Below are 26479 nucleotides of genomic sequence, written 5' to 3' on the forward strand. Positions count from 1 at the left end.
CTCCGGCTCCCGGCGTGCCCCGCGGCGCCACGCCGCGCCGGCAGGCGGTGGCCGCCCGCGGGGGCTGCTGGGAGATGTAGCCGCGGCCGGAGGGAGGCGCGGGGCACGCCGGGAAGGGCGGGGAGGCGCGGCCTCCCGAGTGGAACCCGGAAGCGGCCTCACGTGGCGCGCTGACGTCATGGGCTCGGGAGAAGGAGGGGCCGCCGCCATGGAGGGCGCGGCCTGGCTCGGCCCTCGGCGGGGATCCCTGCGGCCCGAGCCGAGCCGAGCCGAGCCGGGCCGGGCCGGGCAGGGCAGCAGCAGCCGCCCCCGGGAGGGCTGCCCTCAGCAGCCTGCTCGGGGTGGGGGAAGACGCCGCGCTGGGCCGCGGCCCTCCGGGCCCTGGGAAGGGCCGGGAGGAGGCGGGCGGGGGGCAGGCCGCCACCTCCGCCTTCTCCGCGGGCCTTCCCAGCGCTCCGCCCGGATCCCGGCCCACGGGGGCTGCGGGCCGCGGGTGGTGTGTCTGGCGGGGAAGCGCGGGAGGAGCGGGCATGGATGAGGAGGGTGGAGCTGAGTCCGCGGCTGCGGGCTGGGGCAGGGTCTGGCGGGCGGCTGGAGGGGCCAGCGCACACCGGGCCGCGGAGGAGCTACCGCGGGAGCCGGCCCTCTCCTGCCATCGCGCCGCCACAGCTGGGAGCGGAGCCTCCTGTCCCCGCCGGGTGCGAATCCCTGAAGGCCACCGCCTGCTCTAGTGCTAGTCCGGAGGGCGACTCACAGCAGGCTGCTGGCGGCCACCACCCTTAGTGCATCGCTCAAACCCTGCCACGTGTGCGCAGCCCACTGGGGTGTCAAGCTGACACACGGTGACATGGGGGTTTTTAAACTTTACTTTCTCAACTTGCCAACTTAATCAAGTATTTCAGTCCAGAGTCATGGTTGCTTAACTGGTGGTGACTAATTGTGAGCTCCTTACTTTGTGAACGCTCGAGTCACACGCTCCGATTTGTGGAGGCAGCGTGGACATCATTCCATGCTATATGACCCCAGTGCCTACATACAGAGTCCAAAGTCCCACACAGAAATTGAGTCGTAAGTGCCTCAGCCTGGCACCAGCCTTTACTGCATCCTTGTTTCTCATTACTGTAAAAGTAATAAACACACCCCCCGCTCCACTCACAGTGGTGGTGTGAAAAAAAGTTAATTAATAACAGACTAGGACAATAATAGTGTTTACCACTGGAAATCACCCAAGAAAATTAATCATGGCTTTTGAGCAGGGTTGGACTAGTTAGTGCTCTGTAACACAGGCCAGGATGTACACGCCAAATGGCAAAGAGGAAAAATGAACCGAACAAGTGCTTGTTGGGCAAGAGCCTTCTCAGGCCCTCAGCAAGTGGGGAAAAGCGCTGCGCAGGGTAAGGTAATTAAAGACGGCCTCCTTCTGTACAAGGTGGGAGTTCAGCAACAACGCTGCGTAATGGATCCTGCCTCATTCTACCTTGTTAACGTTGTAATGGCAGATACGGAAGAAAGACAAAAAAATACACGAGAAAAGTCCACAGAGGCTTACAGAAACCACTGCCAGGGCAGGACAGCCCCCAGCTGCTGACATAGAGGCTGGAAGAGTACAAGGGCAGGCAGAGCTTTTACCTGCCCTTTTCTTACTCTCACATAAACACCTGCTGTCAGAAGTGGATGCTGAGCACCACAGACCTTTGTTCTGGTCCAGTGTCAGCTCCAGTTCTCCCAGGGGATGGCTCTGACCCTGGGGTACTCCAGGGAACTTCCAGAAAATGTCAAGATGCTTCTGACAGTTGTTTTGTAAAGAAAACAACTGTACCCAGGACGCAGGATGGAACTAGTCCTGTGGAAAGATGCTGGGACAAAATCAGTGACCTGAGCAGCTTAGATCCACCTCAGGTGATGCTGCAGCTGAACAGTGGGCATGGCCCCACTACAGAAACAGAAATGGGGTAAAATTCTGGGTAGAATTCTTCCCTTTTGACCAGCAGGAAATAGAAGAGCTTGTAGACATCTCAACTGACTCCAGGTTTACAGAGGAGTTTAAGCAGCTGGACAAGACTGGGACGTCAAGGAAGAAAGAGGGTTTCTGAAGTTGGTGGCCTGCTGTGATGAGGCACCTTCCCTGCACAACTGGTCCCTGCGTACTGAACAGTACCGGGGACTGCACGTAACTCACCATGTCTCAGGGACAGCATTTAGTCTTGTAATTAAATTCTCTTTCCCATGACGTTTCCTTCCATGGCAAAATGGAATCTGCAGGCAGTATGGCTACAGAGGAGGGGGGCTGGTTGTTGGTGTTTTAAATAACTGCGTTTTTTTTTTCCTTTCCACAGAAAGCGCAATGAAGCTCCAGGAGCAGCTCTGCAGGGGCTGCCAGGACCTGCTGTTGCTCCAGTGCAGCCAGCCCAGCGGGGACGCTGGGGACAGGGGCCACCACTCTTGCAGGCAGTCCCCCATCCCTTCCCCTGCCAGTCCCCTGGGGCTGCAGCATCCATCGGATGCGTAGGACTCGCATCCACAGAGCTTCCAAAGGCAAGAGCTGCACAGCCAGCCAGCCCAGCCTCTCTGCTGATCAGGGACCTCTGTTACGCTCTCTTACACATCGTCACTCTGAGGGTTACTCTAAGGGGACAATCATTGTCCTCTTAGTGGGCCCCGCAGTTCAGGAAAGATGTTGAGGTGTTGGAGCGAGTCCAGAGGAGGGTGACCAAGCTGGTGAAGGGTCTGGAGGGTCTGACCTACGAGGAACGGCTGAGGGAGCTGGGGGTGTTTAGCCTGGAGAAGAGGAGGCTCAGAGGTGACCTTAGTGCAGTCTACAACTACCTGAAGGGAGGTTGTAGTGAAGTGGGAGTCGGCCTCTTCTCCCGGGCAACTAGTGATAGGACAAGAGGACACAGCCTCAAGCTTCGCCAGGGGAGGTTCAGGTTGGACATTAGGAAGAATTTCTTCTCAGCAAGGGTCATTAGCCATTGGAAGGGGCTGCCCAGGGAGGTGGTGGAGTCACCATCTCTGGAGGGGTTTAAGACAAGACTGGACATGGCACTTAGTGCCCTGGTCTAGTTGACAGGGTGGTGTCAGGGCAATGGTTGGACTCGATGATCCCAGAGGGCTCTTCCAACCTGACTGATTCTGTGATTCTGTGATTATGCTCAAGATAAAACTTGGTAAAACTTGTTTCAGTTCAACACTACCACACACGCAAACGCGTAGCAAGCAAACAGCGCGGCAGCTTTCAGCCCCCACGTCCCACAGTCACAAACGAGGCTGTTTTGTGGCTCTGCTTCCACTCCTTGAATTACACTCAGCGTAGCCAGTGGAAACCAGCTTCAGCATCTCATTTAGACTGGCTGGCCTGGGCGCAGGGCTGGTGGAAAGCAGGGGCCAGAAAGGAAGGGCCAGGCCTCCAGACGGTGCCTCTGAGCTGAAAGAGTGCTGCACCCACACATCATCCTCTCAAAACAGACCCGATTGCAGCACCGCAGCGAGCGTCAGAGACCACATAATGACACCGTATGGTGTGGATACAGGGGGGAGGCAAACAGGAAAAGTATATTTAGCAAACTGTTCCCTGACACTGCCCCCCTCCTGTGAGAGCCAAGTATTTAAAACAAACACTGTGAGCAAATAAACTCCTTCAAAGCAGACAAGACATTTCACAGAAGCACAGAAACAGAAGGGCCATCTGCAGGTCTCCAGCCCAGCCACCTCCTCCCAAGCACATCCCCTCAGAGCAGGATGCTCCATCGAATCTGGAGTATCACCAGGTACTGAGATCTCACGGCCTCTCTGCAGCCGCCTTCCTTTGACCACCCTCTTGGAAGAAATTTCTTTTCTTTGTATCGAGTCAGAAGTTGCCGTGTTCCAACATGTCCCTGCTGACTCTCGTCCCATCCCCATGCACCTCTGAAGATTCTGGTTCTACCTTCTCCACCCTCGCCTGTTAGGCAGCTGCAGGCAGCAGCAAGACCTCCCGTAACCTCTTCTAAAGGCTGAACAACTCCCCTGCTCCCAGCCTCCCCTTGTAAGCCCTGTGCTCCGTTTCCTAAGACCCGCCAAGAGGAGGAGGTACAGAAGCATCACAAAAAAGTGAAATGGGCAAAAAGCAAGCTAGGAAAATGAGTGAGAAAGCAAACTGTTGGCGGGACCCATCCTGACAGGAACCGTGTGACAGTCTCCCAGGGGTGACAGCGTAACCCATCATTAGACTGGGTGCAGTCTGGGAGCACACGCTGCCAGGAGGAGCTGCCACAATGGCCACGGCACCAGCATGCTGTCTCTGCAGGCTGCTGTTTTTAAGATTTAAGTAAAATACACTGCAAGGAGACAGGTAGGGACATGGTCTAGTGGTGGACCTGGCAGTGCTGGGTTAATGATTGGACTTGATGATCTTAAAGGTCCTTTCCAACCAAAATGATTCCATGATTCTATGAAGAGCACCTTGAGATCAGGCGATGGGCTGGAGCTCAGGCAGGTTGCAGGCAGGCATCAAGGCCAGACCAGTCAGACCAGTAATGCTGGGCTGACTGCTCCAGTGGCCACAAACACCCACCCTTTCCCAGACAGCAAGGCAGGGGACTCAGTAGCCAGTTTCAGCCTGTGCTCTGCTCTGCACCACCCCTGGAGAGACAAACTGGAAACGCAGCATTTTGCATCTACACACAACTTCGCAGCTCACACAGATTTACCAGGCAAAGCTCAGCTCGGCTGGCCTACACATGGAGCAGGAAGAAAGCACACGAGAGCAGAGCAACCTCCTTTACCAACGTTGCACCACGGTGATTTCCAGTTCCTGGGTTTGATGCTCCCGTGCTGGCTTTGGGACTCCTACTTCAGAATGAGAGAGGAGAAGCCAAGCACACAAAAGAAATTGTCCCAGTCACACCGGACTTTCTTGCTACCTAACCACACCAACGCCCCACCTGCCAGTGACCCTCTGAAACCACTAACAACTGGCCCATAGAACTGAGCTAAGGGAACGTGCAGGCTGGGAAGCAGCTGGCAGAGAAGAGGTGCACAGAAGTACCCCGCAGCACCTAGTCCAGAGCCAATGCTAGAAAACTGGCTCATGGATGCATCACAGGTTCCCTGTGTGACCCTGGACAGGTCACTTCACCCAGGCCTTAGTCTCCCCCGCTGTACACAGAAGGTGTCACGTTTTAACTGTCACGAGGATTGACTCGTTAATGTCTAAGGCACTTGGAGATCCTCGGATATGGAGAAAAAACATGAAAAGAACAAACACTGTGAAGGGAATATCAACTGGAGAGAAGAGCCAACACACGCGTGTGCTCCCACCCACCGACTCCACACAGCACATGAGGTCCATGGTGTTTATAACACATGTAGTACAGACAAGGGGATCTTTCTACTGATAGAGACAGAGAGGAGAAAGATACCAGAGATAAGTCTATCGGGGTATTTCTGAACAGTGTTCCCAAAGGATCTCAAGATGAACTTGCTTCCACTAGGAAGGATCAATTGTTTGCTCTCGGACAGGCCACCCAAATACTGGGCAATACAGCTTTTAGGCCAGAAAAACCACAGATGGGACAGGCTGTGATTTGCAAAGCCACCTGATCTCAGCAGCTCTGTTTGTTGCAAGTTTGCATGCTCCTCCTTCTTACCCTGATTCAGGGATCTTAGTCTTTCTTGCCCTAGGCTGACCAGCGATGCAGAGGGACAAGAAATAATGGAGCCATTCTCTTCAGTGCCTTGTAGCCGTTGGTGGCTTCCAAGCAGTCCTCTGCCCAAGGATGGGAAGAACAAGTGGAGCTGGAAGCCATTCTCTCCTATACCCATCTACCTCCCCACAAGAGCTTTGGTCTATTTCACGGGGATAAACTTCAGCACCGAGTCCGACAGCCCCAGCAGCAGCCCTCAGCCACACAGTGGCTCTACACGTCATCACTCTGTTGTTTGGATGTAAACGGGGACAGCCAGCATGGTGCAGGGGCCGTCTGAGGCAGACTGCAGCTCTGCCAGGGCCAAATTGGACGTGATGCTGTTGGGCTGCCCAGGAACGACAAGGTCTGAGTCAGAAGCTCCTGACCCACCAACCACAATGGACAGGACTGCATCCGACTCCTGGAATGGTTCTTTGTTAGGGCCACCTTCAGGGGGGCTTTCCCCAGCAGCACCGTCCTTCAGCTCTGCCAGACCCAGCTGGCTGGGGAGGGCAAGGCCCGCCTTGCGCCCCCGCGCCACCCGCTTCTTCTGGGGCTTCCTGAGCTGCAGGTCTTTGTCCTTGGGTGAGCCCAGCCGGCACTTGTGGTCCTTCATGTACTTGTGGCGCGTGAAGCCTTTGCTGCAGGTGGGGCAGCGGTATTTGTAGTTGCCGGTGTGCGAGCGCTGGTGCTCTATCATGTGGGCTCGTCGGCTGAAGGACTTGTTACAGTACTGGCACTTGTGGATCTTCATCCCTGCACAGAGCATCGGAGGAGAGAGAGCTCAGTTAGAGACCCAGCACCCTAATGCAGACCTTCAGGAAAACCTGCACTGCAGCGAGGGAGTGCATGACAGCTTCATCTCCTCTTCCAAGGAGATGTTCCCTGATGAAAGGGAGGAGACATTGTGCCAGGCAAATTTGCAGTCAGAAAAGGCTGCGTGGCCTCACTTTGAATGTCTGTGTTTATGAAGGTAATATTTCTTGCCTCAAAGAAGAGGATTAAAATATCAGCAGAAAAAAATCAGGTAATTGTGATAAAAATACAAAACAATCTTAAACTCTGATTTTTTTCAAGTGTATTTGGTAAGTAAAAAAATTTTCACTTTTTTTTTCCTCCCAAGGATGGGAATGTACAGTCTGAAACAAACCATCCGTGGCACTGTCAGCACAGTCCCATCTGATCGCACTCTGCAGGGCTCTGGACACGACAGGCACAAGAAAAGACTTTCAGTTTTACCCCACGAGACAAAAGTCAGAACGTTCCCTAGGGCATGGGAATAAATTATTTGTCTTTATTAGGAGTGGGAGCATCATTTTTGGAACACAGAGAGAAGGGAATCAAATCCCAGGAGATCTCCTTTTTAATGTGAGATGGTATTGAGGAGGAGTGGGCAGAGCACTCTGGATATTCATTTCATAGCAAACATAATGAGTAATCAGCTCTGTTTCTGCGCCTTGCCAGCAGGCCCTGCCTGCAGATTTATATGGCGTTAGAAAACAGACCAAAGCTTAGACACAGCTGGAAATGCAAGCTCACTTAAACAGGCCTGCAGCAACAGAGAGAGAAAAAATCTAAAGCTAATAAATGATATTAAGAATTTAGGCCTGTATCTGGGAAACACTGTACCACACAGGGTGGGAAATTCTCCCACAGGAAACTACACAGTAGCTGTGTTAGCTGAGCGGTGGGTGGAGGGACACTGCAGGGAAAGCACCTGTGAGGAACATCCTGCACTTCTGGGGGTATAAAGCAGAAGCACTTGCACAGTTTGCTATCTCTGGTTTCTCAGGCTTACTCCTTCTGTACGTGCTTCCTGCAGCACCACAGCGAATCCCAGCCCCTTCCCTCCCAACCACTGGCAGCACGGGCAGGGCTGCACTTACCCGAATGGGACAGTATGTGAGCCTTCAGCTTGTCAGGCCTGTTGAACTCTTTATTGCAGCCCGTGTGGCTTCTGTAACAACAACAAATGCTGGTGAGCAGCATGAACCAACTGAGGATCGATGTATAAACACATCCTGGACCATAAAGAGACCCACAACCCTTCTCCTTAGCAGCACCCAGATGGGTCCCTCAGTGCAGTCTCAGTAGGAGCTCCACTGTTTCAGCCCTTCTGGAGAGGGGCAAGAAACAAACAGGCTGCTACAGGGATACGTGGCTTCTGCTGGACTATGCATGGTTTGTGTCTCGCTATGAATGCTCCTAAAAGCAGCAGGTTCAAGATCCCAGCTGCAGACAGAAATACTTTGGAAGGAGCTATAAGGTGGTTGGAGCAGGGAGAAGCCAGTCAGCCTTGGCTATCTCAGAAGGCCCACGGCTGTGCCATGGATTTGGGAATGCACCTTATAAACCTGGCTTTCTCTGGCTCGTGCATTAGCTCCTCTGTTGCCAAGCGCTTTTTGAGACATGACAGTTGGGGAGTGCCCATCATTCAGGCAGCCCTGTGCGTTGTGGTCAAATAATCCTCCTCTTTCCCAATGCTCCCCAGGTGCTATCCCCCCAAGCCTTCCATGAAGGCAGGCATTATTTTACAGGGCTTGATGAACAGAGATGAAATGATGTGGTCCCACAGGAAGTCAATGACAAAGAACTGGGACTTCTGGGCTCCTAGTTCAACAGCACACAGCATTCCTGCCTCCCTGAGAAGCAGTGGATTGGTAGATGCCACACATGTACCCTCGGGTACCTGCAGGAGACATTCCTTCCATCCCAAACCCCATCCCAACCCCATTAAGACATGCCACCATGATGGAGACACACTACGTACGAGAAGGGACATTTATATTTCTTAAAAGGCTCATGGATCAGCATATGTCGCTTGAGTTTGTCTTTCCGATTGAAAGCTGCATCACACACTGAGCACTTGAAGGGCTTTTCACCTGGATAAAAAAGAGACCAAGAGTCAGGGAGAGTCCAGTCACACAGGGCTGCTCTAGTCACATACAGGATTCACTCTGGCAGCAGTGCCACTCTCTGCTTCTCTAGAAACTTCTCCAAGCTTCCCTACCCTGCCTGATGGGTAAATGGGTGGATACAATCCACAGTGTGCACTGCTCCTGCTCTCCAGGGCCAGCTTCCTTAGTTTCCGTAACTGTGGGCAGTGGGGAAGCCACTTCTGTGTCCCACTTCTAACTGGTGCAGAACTGGGCATGAGGCTAAACCAAAACCATACATTTCCTAAACCCCATGTTACTACAAATGCCTCATACAGTCACCTCTGTTACTCTGGTTATCAGGAAAACAGCCAGGGCATTACAGAGCACAGCGAGGACTGTGATATGGAGATAGTGAGTGCTGTGGTGCCAGGGGAGCCCGTACCCGAGTGGATGTGGGCGTGCAGCTTGAGGTAGTGCTCCCGGCGAAAGAACTTCTTGCAGATCTGGCACTTGAACTTGCTGCCCCCGCCGTGCGTGGGGATGTGACGGCGCAGGTACCTCTCGCAGGGGAATACCTGTTGGCACACAAAAACAAGGCTAAGAGCCAGCAGCACACAAGGGACGTCACTGAGCCTGCATGGGCACGGGAGGTGTGGCCGGTATAGAAACCACAGGCAGCTCATGGTGACGGCTTTCTTGGAGAGGACGCACCGAGGAAACGTTTAGTTTGCATAAGGAAAATACAGATAGAGCTTAAAAAAAACAACAACAACAACAAAAAACCCAAAACCTTCTTATCCTTAAGAAACACATCAGCTGAAACCTTGCTGCTAAATTTTGTAACACCAGACTGCTGAGGACCAGCACCCCAGATGGATGCCCAGTCTCCCACTGGAACCAGCAGTAGGCTGGGCACGGACCCCCAGTAGTTACTGCTTTCCCCCAGTTATTAACTTCAGTTTGTGCTTCCCCATCATCTGTTACCAACAGCTCCCATTCATGGTCTTTATAAAGCCAGTATGAACAGTTCCTTTGGCTAATGGGGATACTGGAAATACCCAAGCTAAGTGAACTCCTAATGAAGATGCTGCAAGCGCACAGCTGAGGGGAGCACAGGAGAGCCAGGAGTTCTGGTACCCAGGACTGTGCTCTCCATCTCCAGAAAACAGCAATATTAGTAAGAACACAAACAGAAGTAAAAAATACTGCTGCAGACAATGGGCTTTCAAACCCCTGTGCTGTGTGCTGAAAGTCCCACCCAGGCTCAGAGGGGCATCTGTCACCTGGTGGGGGAAGCGGAGAGAAGACAGGTAAAGAAAGTGGGTTACTAACCATGGCAGGAGAGCGTTTCCCCTTCCTGAGCTACCTCAGTACAGAGTGGTCACTCCTTTGAGATTGTCCCTGCCCCCACTGCAGGATTTTCATTTCCTTTGCTATAAACAGAGGAGCAAGGGTCCAAATTTTAGTCTGGATTTCAAAAAATAATTTATTAGAATTCAAATCCCACAAAATCTTGCCCCTCAAAACCCCTCAGGGGCTGTGCTGAAGAGAGTATTTCCAGCCAAAACCTACCCGGGCACTGTTCCAGTCACATCACTCAGGTTTCTCTTTGCCAAGGACACAGAGCGTTCATCCAAAAGAGGGGAACGAGGGGGAACCCAGAGACTTCTGTTGCAACAGGAGATAAGGACAGCAACGGAGGTGTACGAGCTCCCCCAGGACCTAGGGCTTTTCATGGCCAACCTTCCAGCCATAGGTAGCCAGGCGTGGTGGCTCAAAGGCACTGCCACCACTCCAAGACTTCCCAAAACCAGCCTCGCTCCTCCTGATACACTTGCTTTTAAGAAATAAGGACAGCAGCCCAGAGGGTGCAGTCCTGTGCTGTCGTGGGAGTAAGGGAGCTCCCCTGACAAATTCTGTTCAGCAAACAGGACCCAGGAGAAAAGCCAGCACTGCAGGGAGGAACGTGCTCTGCGTGAGGCCAGAGAGCCGGAGGCCAGGGGTGCAGTCACCTCTGTCTCTCCGAAAAGCAGCTCGCGAGCCTGCCAGTCCGTACTGAGGTAGGAAGGGAGAGGAAAGGGAGCGAGGGTTCCTGTCCCCCTCAGAGCCCTAGCTGTGTGTCCAGGACCAGCTCAGGCAGCGGTCACCCACTCACCTTCTGGCAGTGAGGGCAGGGAAAGTTGTGCGTTGCTGTCTGCAGATGGTGCTCCAGGGCTTCCGGGGTGGAGTACTTATTTACACACTTCACACATCTGAATGTGGAGAGAAAGGACAGAGCCTGTGAACAAGGCGACCGCCAGCAAACCCCACCCCGCAGGCAGAGCCCAGGCAGGGCTGCCCAGCCCATTCACCCACCACCTTCCAGGTTAATTCTGACAGGGTCGGTTTGGTACAGACAATAACATCACCACCCAGGTGCTCTGAAACCTCAGCAACCCACATGGCCAGATCACACTCACACTTGGCATCCTTCACGAGGGGGAGACGCTGGGTGGAGGAGCCTTTAAATTGCTAGTGCTCTTCCACACAGACACACATGGAGCACTCAGGGACCCGAGCACATATTCCACATTGCTTCCTCATGGAAACAAGCCCCAAGTAACAACCTCACCCTACTTAAAACACCTTCTTTATCTTCATCACACACAGACAGCAGCTCCCAGTGAAGGAGCCGAGCGTGGGGTTACAGCACAGCAGCAGCGTTACCCATTTGGGCAGCCACAAGGTGACACACTCCTGTGTGGGGTCTCTGGCATCTAACAAAGCTTCGGCGCATGCCACCACCTCTCCCACACCACCCGGGCCCTCTCCACCTAACTTGCCTGTTCTCACACATCCTGGCAGTATTTCTGCCAGGGACCTCTGCCAAAGCTGGTAACGGGCGATGGGGACACGCACCATCGACAACGAACAGAGAGGCACTCACACCACGTATCTGCTGTGAAACCCCTTTTCCTTAGATCAGACTAAAACCTCCTCAAACATAAGCAGGGCTCTCAACTCAAAGCTGTAGGATGAAGCTCCACAACGCAAACATAACTAGAAATTATGGTCTATGCAAGAAGCAGCAGATTCTTTATTCCATGAAGCTCCCAGGTGACTTCAGTATCCTCTGGGCTTCCTACTCTTCCTACATGTCTCTACAGGCATTTCAAAAGCTCCCCAGAGCTCTTCGTGGAACTCCTCACCCTTTCCCTCTATACTAATAGAAAGGTTTTCCCAGGTAATAGACCCCTTCACAGCAAAGGGATAAGAGAAATAACTCAGCTGTGCCCATCTCATTCTTGACTGGTGACAAGAGGACTTGCAGTGATGGCATCTTCCCAAGTAACTGATCCCAGCCTTTCACTCTTTCTGAACAGTTCCTTGCATTCAAAGCGCTCTGCCTTAGCAGCCCGGTGGAGGGTCCCCCCATTTGCCACCTGGGTGCCCAAAAGAACTGCGGCCACTGAATACATGGCCTCCCTCTTCCCTCTAATGTCCCCACTGCTCTCAGCCAAACACACTCTGCACCCACTCACTCCTACAAGCCTTGTGAGCACCGATTGCTACTGTACTTGTACACGGCCACATCCTTCTTGGGGCTGTGCTGGGGCAGCAGGCTGTGGGAGTACTGGTGGACGCCCAGCTCGTACAGGGAAGGGAAGTCCTTGCTGCAGAGGTGGCAGCGATAGCTCAGCTCCTCCTGGTGGCTCTTGATATGCTCGAGGAAGGACTCCAGCTTCTGGAAGGTCTGAGCGCAGGTCTTCACCACACACTTGTACACCTGGGCGAAGAAGGGCGAGTGACTGGAGTGGCACACCATGGAAACAGACAGGGAGGATCCTCTGCCAGCAGACAGAGCGGCCTTCCTTTTTGGAGATCATTGCCACCGGGTCCTTTACAGAAGGGGACCGCTGCCCCTTGACCCACGGTGCCGGACAATAGCTGAGCTGATGTTATGAGCAAAGCAGCACTGCAGTTCTCAGAGCATCCCACCATGCCCATGGCCAGGGGACTGTTAGTACTCAGTCAGGGCACGGCAGTGAAACCCTGCGCTGCGACAGGACACAATGTGGTGGTACAACACCCCCTTCCTCTGCTGCCTTCCTCAGAGGAAGACTCTTTAAAGAACAGTGCAGAGCAGTTCAGCATCAAAACGTGGCTGAGAGCTCCAGGTGAACACAACAGCAGAACCTGCTGGGAGCTGAACGTTCTGCAAATGCAGATTGTCAGGGCACCCCCCTAAGAAAGCACGGTGGGAGAAAGGGCTGTTGGTGTGAGCACCTGAAACCGCTCGAGTGGGTGAGACCACAACACCCCAGCGGTGACTGTCCCACCACCTGAGAGCTGCCACCTACACTGAGAACTTTGAACTTTGCGTCTTTGCTTCTTCTCTAGCCACCCAAACTTGCTCGGCTGCCTTCTCACTCAGCAGGGTGGAGGCAGCAGAGCTTTTCAAAGCCACCCAGACCACACAGCTGCAACCCAGACACGCAGAGAGCTGAGCTGCGTGCGAAGCACTGGCAGCTTTACAGAGCAAGAGGCTCAGGAGAGACCCTCGGAGCCGGTCCCATCCCAGTCTCGCCACCAACACAGGGCACCCTCTGTCCCTACCTGCTCGTTCTTGTGCTGTGTCATGTGTGATTTGAGCTGGAAATAGGTGTTGAATTTGCTGGGGCAGAACTGGCACTGGTAAGAGCTATCGATCAAGACAACCTGCTTGGCTTCCAGTTTGCCTGCCTCGCTCTCGTCCAAGGGGCTCACGTCTTGGGGCGGTTCTGCAGGGTTCCCTGAGGGCTGAGTCAAACCTGGGGAAAGGGAGAGAGAAAGTCACAGCCTGCCACGAGACAGCTCTGAAAGCTGCTATGCAAGTGCCACGCTGGCAAGACACAGCAGGCCTGGCTCTGGGGCCAGGCTCTCCCTTCCCTTCAAAGACAGATTCTTTAGATTAGACAAATCTCACTCTCTAACAAGGTCGTTTTATCTACAGATTATCAAGGGCTCTGACTACTCGATCTTCCTCTCCTTGACCCATTCTCTTTTTCCTGGTACCTAATCATGCACTGTGGAGCCATCAGCAGGGCAGGCCCCCGCCAGGGAACCAGAGCCAGACTTGCTCCCATCTCTGTCAGAAGACAGGAGGTAAGATCCAGCCAGCAGCACACAGCCCATCATGTCTGCATGGAGCAGCTCCAGTGGGGCCTTGTCCTAGACGTGACATTGTCACAGGGTTCCCTCCCCTCCCACCAGGACTGAGGCCACCAGCTGAAAGAGTATCCAGACAGAGTCTGCCAGCAAGGAGCTCTTCTCTGCCTCAAGTATTTTCAGTGGCCATCACGACCAGACCAAGCCCCAGCATGACTTGCACATTGCAAACAAGCCAAAGCACTGGGCTGTGCTCAACCACCGGGTCGTCTGGCCACTAGACCAGAGCTGCCAAGTGTGGCTCATGCACTGCCAAAGCTGCACCTGCCAGGGAGGGAGAAGGGGGAAGACACCTCGCCCTGTCTGCACACACATACCGGCACAGCTTGGGGCCACTGTCTCCACTAGCACCTGGGAGTACCCAAGGATGCACCTGCCAGCTGAAGTCGAGCAAATGCAACTTGCTTCTCTAGTGGGTGCTGCTAAACCCCATGGGAGGAGTGCAAACAGCACACACAGCTCCTGTCTCCCCTCCCTCCCTGCGTGGAGGTGCAGGGACGTGCAGACTCCTCACATCACTGCTCTGCCCCTAGCACATGCCATCTCCAGGCAGCAAACCTGTGTTCTCCTCGTCCTCTGGCTGGTTGGGATTCAAGGCCATGACCTGCACTGTGATGGAGTTGCGGGAGATAGTGCACCCCAGCCCTGGAGGCCACACTTTATGGGTTTGCATGTGCTTCTTCACATTGGACTTCTGGGCAAAGGCTCGGCCACACACGATGCACTGGAAGGGCTTCTCGCCTGTGTGACTGAAGGCAGAAGGCACCGTATCAGCAGCCGGCAGAGAGGAGGCAGCCCCCAGGCACGGCCCATGGTGGGGTGGCTGCTGCAGGACTGCGCTAGCACTCTGCTTGGCAGGTGAGCACCTGGACCAGCCAAACAAGGGCTTTGAGACCTGATTAACTGGAGTACATGGATTGTGAGAAGCCTGAGTGCACAGGCAAAACACTTGCAGTCTGGGGATGACAACGGATCAAAGGAAGAAGTGGGAGAGGAAAAGAGCTCTGCAGCAACATCAGGGCATTCACTGTTGGGAGTTTCTGCAGGGACCTCGGGGACCCCATCACTTTCTCAGGGGTACAACCCTTTTCTTCCCTGTCAGCAATCCCTCCCCTGCACATGTCTCTTCTAGCTTGCAGCCCCCTGATCTCCCTCAGTTTGCTCTCCCCTGTCCACAGCAGAACGGTCTTTCTACCCTGCCCTTCTGCTGCAGGAGAAAAAGCAGACTCTAACACATGGAGTACATCATGTGAAGAGTCCAGGCCAGGAAGGGGAGCAAAACCACCTTCTCATCTGTCCTGAGTCCAGCAGACTCCGCTGGGGGAAACTCTGAAGAATTCAACTGCCTTCTGCCAGAGAAGAGCTCCCTATGTAGACACTGAGCTTGGCTTACGGTTTGCTAACACCAGCAAACACGAAGGCTGCAGCTTGCTAGAGAGGGAGAGTAAAGGGCAGAGGCAAGCAGTGAAGATGATGCTGCTGCAGTGATCAGGTGACAACAGGTTTGGCTTTCAGGGTCTCATCAGCGAGAAAAACAAGTCTCCAGTCCCAGCCCATAATTAGCAAAGATTACATGCATGATGCAGCCTTCACCCCAGCCACTGGGGAGGTGTCCTGGAGGAAGGGGGATGAAGGATCACCTCCCAGCGCAGCACAGATTCTGGGACATGACAAACGTCATGTCATGTCATGACTGACATGACAGTCTACTGGACTGCGCAGACTCCCTCAGAGGGGCTGTGCCCACCTCCACCCCAGCCACTCTGCTGTGTCTGGGCTAGTGGCACCGTTACCTTCTGATGTGCTGCTGCAGGTCAAAGTTCTTGGTAAAGGCTTTGTCGCAGTAAGTGCATTTCAGCTTGGGGGACTTGGGTTTGCCTGAAAGAACAAGAGCACACACAGGAATGAGATCGTGTGGCACAGCCCTGTCCCCCCTGCGCCACAGGGCCCTCACCCCAAGACACATCTCTTCAGGACCAAGAATAAAGGGCTTATGAAAGGATAAGATCTGCCTGGCCAGACTGGGGAGAGGTTATGGGCACAAACATATTTAATGTAGCCTGAGCTAACTCTAGAAGTACTGAGGATAGTAGTAGTGGAAGTGGCAGGGCATCCCCTTGAGGCATTGACCTCTCCAGGGACCCTTCCAGCTGTGCTACAAAGCACCTACTTTAAAGGCATGTTGGTCATTGGGAGAAGACATGGGGTTAGTGAGAGAAAGGGCCCCAGTTCTGTCTCTCTCCTATGAACTCACCCAGGTCAGCCATCAGCCAGAGCACATGCATATTTCTCCCATCTAGAAGATCAGTCATTCACATCTTCTGTCTACTATGATGGGGTACAGACCCATGGAAACCAGCAAAACGAGAACCAGCAGAACGAGGAAGTTCTGGACTGAGAGCTGCAGCCTGCATGACCATTCACACCTCTGAAAATAACATCAAAGCCAAGCACCTGTCTGGTTGTAACTCCCCAGGCCCAGCCTTCCCGGGGAGGAAGGCCATGGAGCTTTCCTCCACCTCACGCCTGCGACCTCCCTTGTCACTCAGCTAGGTGTGCTTGCATCACACCAGCAAAGGGCAGGCTGGGCCAGTGGAGGATCTGACACTCCTCCCTCTCGCAATGGGGCATGCCCCTGTCCTGCCTCACCTGGGGACAGGCGTGTTTTCTTCACAGGCATTGAAACACACGGCAGGGACGGGTCTGCTGAGCCCTTGGGAAGAGAGTCTTCAGGGCCAGGCCACATCTAGCCCACCAGCCTTGCGGCTAGGCAGTCCTCCTTGGGTTAAAATGGACCAAACTCTAACACTTTGCTTTGCAGGATCTCCCCATTTCAGGTGTGATCCAACAAGCATGCAGCTGCACAGATTTAGCACGAGCTTGCCCATGCAGCAGCACAGTGAAAGTCCTTCAGGTGAGCTCAGAGGTGACAGGCAAGAAGCATGGCAACACTTTCATCTGCTCTTGACAGCCTCAGGCAGGGTATCGTGTTCCTCCTCCGGAGCTGCATGCGCAGCCAGTGCCACCCCACTGCACCTGGAGAGCCTGTAGCTCGACAGCCCACTACAGGACAAGCACGGGGACCTTCAGGTTAGCGCAGGGCACATACACGTACCTTCCTGCAGCCCGCTCTCGTTTTTGCAGCGGCGACTCTTGGCAGCGGAGGTGGAATCAAAACCAACCACTCCGCCTCCTCCTGCACTGGTCAAAGGCGGGGGAGTGCTGGTGCTCTTGGACTTGAACCCTTGCTTCCCAGGGCTGTACACAGGAGGAGAAGGGTACACGGGACTTTCCACACACTGGCTCGGTACCTGCAAGAGCACAACGTATCAGAGGATATCAGAGGATACTGTGTCCTACCCTCTATCTCCAGCAACACTTGCCACACCAGGCTATTAGCCTGGCTGAGTTTTTTGCCTCCTGCCAAATAGGATCAAATTTCTGGTTCACCAGTCCAACAGTGTGTCTCTAACTACAACTGACAACCCTGCACAGTGTGAAAATCTCCTGCTGAACATCACAAAGTATCCAGGAATCATTACAGCAGGAACAGGACAGCAAAGAAACACTCTGAAGGAGCCGTTGAGTCCCTCATCTGTGTCTTATGCCTAGAAGAGTTTCTCATCCCTCTGGAGCAGGTTACCAGAATGATCACTGCTGACCCTGTGGGCTCACACCACCCCCGAAGGCAGGAATCTCCAGGCCCTGCTGCCTGCCCTGGCAGGACTGCAGCAGGGAAGGAAAGCAGAAGGAAACTCCAGGTGGCAAAGCACAGTTGTTTACGTCAGCACCAATATCAGAAAAGGATGCTTAGAGAAAAACACAGAGGCATCAGCCTGGAGCGATATGGTTTGAGGGCGTTTCTGTTGCCCACCCTGATAAATTAACACAGAGCACTAAGTATCCAACATTCCTGTCCGTTTCTGACCACTGGCACTTCCAGATCAGATGCCAGTGACAAAGATAAGGCTGACAAACATCTGTCACACTGTTTCTGGGCTAACATGGAGGCTGCAAACAGCTGACCCCCCAGTAAATCCAGCCCAGCCTGTGCCTCTCTTTAGGAAAAGCTGCCTTGTCAAGCTCAGTGATATTTAGACTGAATTTTTCTCTCCACGTAAGCCTGCAGTGCACAGGGTGGTGATCTGCACCCCTCTGGGAGGTGAGCCACTGACCTCAGCTCCCTCTCACTCCCAACACTTCATGTATCCCTTGACCACAGCAGACATTCAGGTCTCCTAAGCCCTCGCCAGCCAAGCCCTCCATCCCTCTTAACCGTTTCTCTTGTTCTCAGAACCCCCATCATCTTGCCAACATCCTTCTCTTCAGAACCTTCTCCCAGAGGAAATAACCATTGTCAAACACATCTCCCCAGACTCTAATTCCACATTTCCAGTCCAGGCAACTCCCGAGCAACTGTGCTTGTGAGCAGAGGCCCCGGAGGACAGAGCCCCTGCAGACAGCCCCTGGCCTTACCTCCATGGGCGGATAGGGCTGCATCCCCAGCGTCTGGATCTCCACCGTGCTGTTTGCTGCCAGAGGAGCAGGCGCACTGTACACTTCGACCACCCCGCTGCCGCCGGCGCTGGGCTGCCCTGGAGCCCCCATGCTCGGGGGGGGAGGCGGCGGAGGCTGAGGAGGAGGTGGCGGCGGGGGAGGCGGAGGCGGGGGGGGCTGGGAGAGGTAGCCAGCCCCAGCGTGCATATTCAAGCTGCTCTGAAACCAGAACAGGGAGAGAGAGACAGAGAAGACATTGAAAATGCAGCAGCGATGCGTTGGAGGGGCTGCTCCCTCACACACGTGCCCAATCCCAATTCAAAACAGCACCTGCAGGAACAGCAACGATGTCTGGACACAACGCAGCACTGTGCAAGTGCCAGGTTGCACCAGACTATGCAGGCTTGCAGAGGGCTGGCATGACCTGCCGGCAGACATTTAGACATTGTCTCCCCCAAAACCCAAGCGCTCAAGCCCCACTGCTTTTTTTGCTTTGTTTTTAAAGCTTTTAATCCTTCTGGTTACAAAGAACATTTTCAGAGCATGGAGAGTGTATACAGCCTGGCCAGCCCTGGGGAGAGCCCCAGACAACCGTCCCAGGAGGAAAGGGATCCATGGAGCAAACTGACAAGGGCTCTGGAAGCCAACCATTACATGAGGGCTCAACAAAAACCTGGGGAGACCATGTCACAAAGATTTGGGCATCCAGCAACAAGGACACCAGGAGACAGCAGGCCCTGGAGCTATCCTGTCATTTATCCATCACTCCTTCCCAAGCCTGGCTGTCACGTTGGGAAAGTGCCCAGGATTCAGCACTGAAGCAGCTCTCTAGAGTCTGATCGACTGCCAGGACTCTCCTGCTGTGCAAGCACAGCCCCACGCAGTGGGACTCCCTGGGCCCACACATGCCCCTTACCTGTGCCGGGGGCTGCACCGTCGGCATGGGCTGGTCCAAGGATGTAAAAGCAGACATGGCCGACATCAGCACCTCATCGCTGACTAAGATGTTCCCCTGCACCAGGGTCTGGATCAAAGGCGATGGGGGAACGGTGATGTACGTAGAAATTTGCTGAAAGAAAAAAAAAAGATGCATTTGTTGACCAGTAACAGGACAAAATAATGAACAAAAAATGATGACACTGCTTTTTACTGAACCTCGGAGTCTCTGCTTTCACAGCTTCTGGTGAGCCACAGTAATTATCTACAGCTTCCTGCAGGGTTCAAGGTAGTTTCTAGCTGTAACAATAATGGAGCTCCAGAAATGTTCTTCAGAAAAGGAGGTAAAAAATATCACACTGGCTCGGGAAAGTGGCCAGTGGCTACAATTCAAATCAGGGGTTATTAAACAAGATCTGCAGGACAAACTGGTCGCAGACAAGTTTAGGCCTTTCCTGGGTGCTTGCACCAGCTAGGGAAGGTGGAGAACTGCGGGAGGCTGCTCTGGCTGCAGATGGTGAACATCAGGCTCATCTCTTCAGACTGGAGTTGGATTACAGGAGGGGAGGGTGGCTGTCCCATTTTCTGGGTGGAAACAACTTGTGTTTGCAGCCCCGGGCAGCACCGTCCACTGGCACTAAGTTAACTTGAAAAAAGCAGTTGGTTTGAAAGCACTTTGGAAACGACCACAATTGCAGGCACAGCACATGTCATGCACAGGGGATTCGCTCCCGAGAAGTCTGTCGGGGGAGCGTTACTCCAGAGAGGATATTCCCTTAACGCTCGTCACACCACGTTATGTGGACTTATCTGCAGGAGACTGGGAAGAGGGATGCAGGGATGAGGCTGCCAGACATCGCCCTCCTCTTCTGCCCACAAGCCAGACCACGGCCCAGGGGACAGTGAGAGCTGTTCCACCCTGAGCACCGCACAGCGTGCACCCAGGCACGTGGGCAGCCCGCCAGGCTGTGGCACTGGGGCTCTCCAGCAGAACCAAAGTCTGTCTGTAGCACAGACACAATATGAAACCCCTCCCATCCTGAAAAAAGGGCTACCAGACACTTGGGCTGAAGGACACCTCACTGCAGAGGACCAGGCAGCTTTAACCATGAGGTCAAAAGCCAAGAGGACCACAACTGAGCTTCCCAGAAGAGAGGTCAGTCATGAGGTGTCGCTGGATCTAAAAGCATCACCTGGAGGTCCCCCCCACTCCCAAAACCACGGCGACAGAGCAGTAGAGCCTCTGCCCACAGCACGGTACCTGCCGGCTGGCGCTCGGAGCCTGCTGCACCGACGTGATGGAGGGGGTGTACACACTGTTGGTGGCCAGTGAGACCGTGGAGAGGGAAGGGGCGTTTCCCTGGCACTGCTCTCTCTTGTGGGTCATGAAGGCAGGCAGGGAGTTGAACTGCTTCTTACATTTCCCACAGAGGAACACATCTTCGTCATCTGCAATTAAGAGGACCAGATCACTGCTGCAGGCTTTCTTGTGGATTCCCCAGTGCTACACCTAACAACCACAGCCACAGGGAAACAGACACCTTTTGGATCTTAGCACCTCAAGGACATCATCATCAGGGGAGATCAGCTGCTAGGGCCAAACTGTCCCTCCTCCCCAGTCCCAAGCTCTCCCTTAAAGCCAATTGTTGCAATTGAGCCCACCTCAGCCCTGCTCCCATATATGAAACCCACCGTCTCCCTGAGACAAACTGAATCCTGTTCTCTGTCTTCTCATCCCCCAGACATGAACAACCAGCCCAGCCTTGCTCCTGTAGCACCCTCTGCTTTAGTCAAAACAGCTTCTTCCAAAGCACCTGCATCATGCTGGCTGAGGCAGATTTTATTACTCAGCTTGCACAAAGGAAGAGAAGTCAATGGCAGCTTGTGTTCAAAAGCCACCTCCCCACAAGACTGCTGGTCTTTGGCACCTCTGCTTGATGTTAGAAGCAGAAAGACGACAACCCAGTTACCATGTCCTGGATGAAATTTGCAGCGTTAGCAAACCACACAAGCACACACCATTCTGCACTTGATCCAGTCGGACTCACAAGGCTGTAACTCCTGTCTGATTCACAGCCTGAAGCAGAACGTTTTTGGGGACACAGACTGTAACTCCTCCAGAGGGTAACTTGGTATCCACCCAGCGAGTCCTGGTCGAGCACCAGTTTCCATATTCATTCACACAGATGAGATGCTCAATGACTGGAGCAGCCGTACATCCCCAGAGGATAAGGAATGGCTCATTAAATAAAAAAATGTGAACAGTAACAAGCCCCAGCGGCAGGGAGAGCGGCTGCTCCCTCCTTTCGTGCCTTTATTGTCAATGCGTGGTCCAATTGCCACGACCAACTCACTTGGGCACCTGCCCCCTTCCTCCTGCTCTGCCTGGTCCTGCCGAGGGCTCCCGACACTTGTAGCCGTGCCCTACACCTACAGCCACTGTTCTGACAGTCACGGGAGTACGCTGGAGGAAGAGACCTGTAGCCCCTGCCCCCCTCTCCCGGTGCTACCAGGACTCACCCATCGACTGGATGGCGGCGGAGGAGTTGACACTTTGAGCAGATGGATCCGTCACACCTCCCTGACCATCCAGCAAGGACTGCACAGCCAGCACCGTCTGATTATCCATTCCTGAAAGGAGACACAAGCACGGATGGTAAATCGAGCGTGGCCTGAACATGGAGCGCTCGGGCACCAGGAGCTCGCTCACGAGTCATGGAGGGAAGCTGCTCGCCGGCTGCTGCCTGCTCCTGCAGAGCCACTCTCACATCTCACCCCCCTCTACCCCACGGCATTAACTATCGTACTAAAGCAACACTCCCACCTGTCTCTGCACACTCCTTCGATACAAGAAGGGCAAGGAAAGCCGGATGAGGCCTTGATTTCAGGCACTTGCTGCAGGGAGGAAGGATGCTTACAAACAGCAGGCATGAAAAGAGGTAAGAAGTAGATATTTGGGATGTCACAGGCCAGACCGGGTAGCAGCCTGGACGGATCTCCTTGGGGACCCAGCGTGATGCAGCACAGAAAGCCACTGAGCTCGATGAAGACAAAATCTTTGGTGTGCAGCAGCTCTGCCTCAGCAGCGGCGTTAGAAATGCCTGAACAAGATCAGCGTTCCCGGAGCTGATCAGACCCAGGGCTATGAACTGCAAGAGCATTTAGACACAGCTTTAAGAAGGAAATATTAAACATGGGCTCCTGGGAGAGATGCTGTGGGGGGAAACTGCTCAGCCACCCGCTGCCACCCTGGTCCTAGGACACGCAGGAGAGCTGGACTGGGGCTCCTTCCACTCCCAGCACCGCGCTCCTCTGCAGGCACCTCTCACACAAGAGCTGCCAGTTGCTCCCTCTCATTTCCATTTCCCTCGGGACTCCACGAGGGCACACACCCCCAGCCAGATTTGTTGTCAGAATCGCCTCACTTGCTTTGGCACAAGTATTTTTCACTACAGCTAAAACGTTCTAAAATATTCCAGATAAATAGAGGGGCTGGGGAATACTCTCTAGGGAGACAACCTGGCCAGCAGCATGCGACCAGTGGATTAAGCCTGACACACTCTTTCTTTTTAGAAATCAGCTGTAAAGATACGTAGAACTATCTGATTATGGAAAAAAAATGAGTGAAAAGGGGTGATTTTGATGCACCACTCCTCCCTACCACTCCTTTATGACAAGGAACCTACAAACAAAACAAACATCATGCCAGGGTTGTGTGTTATACCTTGTGGATTAAAGGAGAGAAGAAAGGTGGGGGGTTCTTAGGTTGCTTTTCCCCTTTCTTCAAGATCTTTGCAAAACAAAACCGTAAAGCTCTGAACTCAGAATGATGTGCCACAGTAAAATCTATCGGTCTGATCATTCCCAAGCAGTGAGGTGAGGACAGCTCCTGATGGGAGCTCGCTCAGCAAACAGCACCAGGAAGGACAGCGAAACGCCGTAACAGATCACAGCATAAAGGAACAGCGCAGCAGAAACAACCCCTCATCGACCCATCACAAGTTCTTCTTGTCATTTTAAAATTTCTCCTGGACACCTGGGACGTTCCCTTCCCGAGGGGGAGCACCCACATAACACGTGGCATTTTAAAGACAATGTAAATACTCATTTCTCCCGCATCTCCAGCGTGAAGTGAGTAACACTAAGACTCCATGAACATCTTTTTCATCGATCACATTTCACCAAGAAGAGGTCGCAAACGCTGCACGTGCCCTTGGGAGAGAGGAGAGCACCGTCCTCCAGCTGCCGGGGAGAGGCGGGCACAAGCAGCTACCGGAAAGCAGCAGCTCACACTGCTTCACACGCTGCCATAAAATTCCCACCGTGCCTGTGGGAACCCTTTCACATAAATCAGAGGCACAGCAAAGCTGCAGGTCCAGTTCTGCAAGCCTTCGCTCCTGCAGAGAGCTGCAACCAGCCCTGTAGGACAGCCCCGCCAGCAGAACGCCGCTGGAGCACTCCTGGGGGGATCTTCTCCTACTGGCCGAAGCCCTGCTTTAAAATATGCCTCCTCGTCTACAAACAAACTCCTGGTCAAGTGCAAAGGCAGCGCTGCAGGCTCTTGTTGGCACATCCGAAGCAGAAAGTGAAACGGAGCAGCCATTCTTCAGCAGAAGCAAGGTAGCAGGACACAAAAGGAAAAAGGGGAACAAAAATTCAGGTTTAATATATTACGGGGACAATTCAGAACCGCTCGCATCAAGAACGCCGCTCTTGATGTGCCTGGCACCACACAACTGGGTTTCCTTCTGGCACGTAGCCAGATCTTTCAAGTAAAAAAGCCAGATGTTTGCCTTGATCCCCCTAGCAGGAAGAAGCTTGAGGAGAGGCCAGGACCTGAAGACAGGCGACAATGATGCAGCAGCACTGTTGATCTTGCATTCAGCCTTCTGCTGGAGAAAAGCGGCCCAGGACAACAGAAATATCTCGCTCTTCATTCCTCTGGCAATTCACGCACATGCCCACAGAGTCCCTGAGGTTTCAGAAGGTAAATGCACGACGCCACACTTAACGCAGAGGGAAATCACCAAGTTCAAGGTGTAGTGACCCATGAAGACGAGCAGGCAGAGTCACTTGGTTACACAGATGCCATTCACGGACATTCATGGACCACAGGAGAAAGCTTCAGAGCGATCCTGCACTGATTCCAGCCAGCACCGGTCTGTAGGATGTTCTTCAGAGTCATGAAACATAAAAAAAAAGCCATCTCCCCTCTCCTGGCAGCAGCAGGCTTTCCCCAGAGCCTGACAGAAACACAGTGATTTGGGGAAGCCAGGATCAACGTACAAGACTACTGATTTGTGCCTTTTTTTTTTCCCTTTCAAATTTCTCTCAGTTTAGAGAGGGGGAAAAAAAGACTGTCCATTTCACCCAGGTGCTACTTTTCCCTCACGCCCCGAATTTCATGCTTTGGGTCTTTTTTTCTGCCGACACGAGCTCCAGGTGCTTTAGTGACGGGGAAGATGCACCTCGGCCCCACAGCACCCGCTGCGGACACGGCTGCTCCCAGCGCCGCACACGAATGCCAAGTCACCATCGACTTGTAATCGAATCAATAAGACAAAACAAACAAGCTCAGCCTCTAAAAGCTGCCAGTTATTGTGGCCTTAAAAAGAAAACCACGCTTTTCTCTTAACTCGCTAAAATGTTTTGCTCTCCTGAATTCTGCGAGGAAACCCACACAACGAGGAGCTGATTGCAAAGAGGAAACAGGGAACCTGGTTATACACAGAGTGCTGTTAAAGGCACCAAGCAAACTGACAAAATAGAGACAAACATTTCTTTGCTCTTCTTTCTGCCGCTGTGATCGCAGGTGTTTGCAAAGCACAGGGTGACGATCCCATTGCAAGGCCTTTCACTTAGTGGTGTCCCCCCGTGCAAAGGAAAATACGTGTGTAACCCAATTTAGGAAATAAACGCCTCGGGAAATAGTTTTTTCTCCAAATGGCCCACCCGGAGCTCAGGGCCAGACTGCCACAGCTCAGCAGAGTCCCTCTTGGATGGCACCTGCCTGTCACACCCACTGTCCCAGTGCTACATTGAGATGAACGTGAGTGTGACCCGTTCGCCTGCACAGCGGCGAGAAGCCAGGCGCTGCCCTGGCTGTGCTGCCAGCACAGACCCCCCACACTAACCCACACATGCAGGGGCCAGCACCCACCCAGGGACCCTCCCCGGGGCAGGCGGGGAGCGTGGCACATCAGTGTGGCCGGCAGTGTGAGCCCTGGGGTGCGGGGAGGATGGGGGGACCCCAGCACACAGGACACGAGGGTGCCCCGCTGCACGGTGGTGTCCCAGCGTGCTGGGCACAGGGACGGGGAGCGATGAGAGGGCGAGGGGCACGTGAGTGACGGGGGTGCCCTGGGGATGGGTGATCCCCTTTACTGGGCATAGAGGTGGGGGAGATGGGAGTGCCCCAACGTGCAGGGCACAGGGGCGGGGAGGTGGCAGGGCACCCTGCAAAGGGGCAGTGAGGCAATGGGGTGCCCCGGGGTGGAGGGCACAGGGGCAGGGAGATGATGGGGTGCTCTGGGGTGGGGGGGCACAGGGGCAGGGAGGGGATGGGGTGCCCCGGGGTGGGGGGCACAGGGGCAGGGGGCCGATGCGGTGCCCCCAGGGCGCCAGGCACCGGGCTAACGGGGGCTGCCCGATGCACAGGGCACTGAGAGGGGCGGTGCGGGGAAGCGTCGCCGCACAGGGAGGGGGCGGCACGGGTGCCGCGGGGCACAGGGCCGGGAGGTGACAGGGGTGCCCCAGGGACGCGGGGACGGGGGATGCCCGCTGCGTCCCGCCCCGCCCCCGCCGCGCGGGGCCGCTCGCACCGCCGACCCGCCCCGGTGCGCGCCGCCGCCGCGGGGGGTGGGAAAGGGGAGCGGGGCGCGGCCTCGCGCTGCCGGGAGCCCCCCGCGCCGCGCCGGGCCAGGCCTCGCGGGGCGGCCCCGCCGCGGCCCCTCATCCCGCGCAGCGGCGGCAGCGCGGTGCGGTGACGCCGGGCGGGGGGAAGAGGGGGGGATGAGGAGAGGCGCATCCCCGCTGTCGGCCCGGCCGGGCCCGTCGCGGCGGCCCCGTTACCTTCCAGCGCCTCGAAGATCGCCTGCGCCATCTTGGAGCCGCGGCGGCCGCGACCCGCCAGCCGGAGCGGGCACCGGGAGCGCCGCCGCCACCAGGGGGCGCCCTCCGCCCGCGACGCGACGCGGCCCGGGTAGGGCGGGGGTTGGGGGGGGCGGCCCGGGGGCTGGCCCGCTGCTACGGGCAGCGACACACCGGCGTGCGCGGCAGGGCCTGGCGGGGGGGGTCGCGTTTAACTTTGGCCGT

The 26479-nt window shown here is 54.6% G+C and overlaps 1 protein-coding gene across 2 annotated transcripts; it reads right to left on the reverse strand.

Moving 5' to 3' along the window:
* Positions 1–5319: 5319 nt before the first annotated feature.
* On the reverse strand, positions 5320–26294 carry ZNF341 (zinc finger protein 341). Of its 2 annotated transcripts, XM_068419634.1 has the most exons (16): positions 26211–26267; positions 26073–26115; positions 21686–21796; positions 20427–20614; positions 19146–19298; positions 18209–18448; positions 16848–17043; positions 15526–15610; positions 14291–14481; positions 13142–13335; positions 12103–12311; positions 10701–10797; positions 8988–9120; positions 8437–8548; positions 7553–7623; positions 5320–6422 (listed from the first exon to the last, which is right to left on the reverse strand). In XM_068419634.1, the coding sequence occupies exons 1-16, from the start codon at positions 26265–26267 to the stop codon at positions 5908–5910; spliced, it is 2595 nt and encodes an 864-aa protein (XP_068275735.1). In that variant the 3' UTR covers positions 5320–5907. The 2 variants fall into 2 exon arrangements, with proteins under 2 accessions (XP_068275735.1, XP_068275734.1); XM_068419633.1 differs by lacking the exon at positions 26073–26115 and having other exon boundaries at positions 26237–26294.
* Positions 26295–26479: the final 185 nt, after the last annotated feature.

Source organism: Nyctibius grandis, chromosome 28, assembly GCF_013368605.1.
Source record: "Nyctibius grandis isolate bNycGra1 chromosome 28, bNycGra1.pri, whole genome shotgun sequence".
NCBI lineage: Eukaryota > Metazoa > Chordata > Aves > Nyctibiiformes > Nyctibiidae > Nyctibius > Nyctibius grandis.

Excerpts from the sequence above, each read along its gene's own strand:
- ZNF341 (XM_068419634.1), bottom strand. The coding sequence starts at position 26,267 with ATGGCGCAGGCGATCTTCGAGGCGCTGGAAGGTAACGGGGCCGCCGCG. Across the intron at positions 20,615-21,685 it reads CGCCGCCATCCAGTCGATGG|ATGACGAAGATGTGTTCCTC; the intron begins GTGAGTCCTGGT and ends TCTTAATTGCAG. Across the intron at positions 9,121-10,700 it reads CCTGCCCTCACTGCCAGAAG|GTATTCCCCTGCGAGAGGTA; the intron begins GTGAGTGGGTGA and ends GTGTGCCAACAG.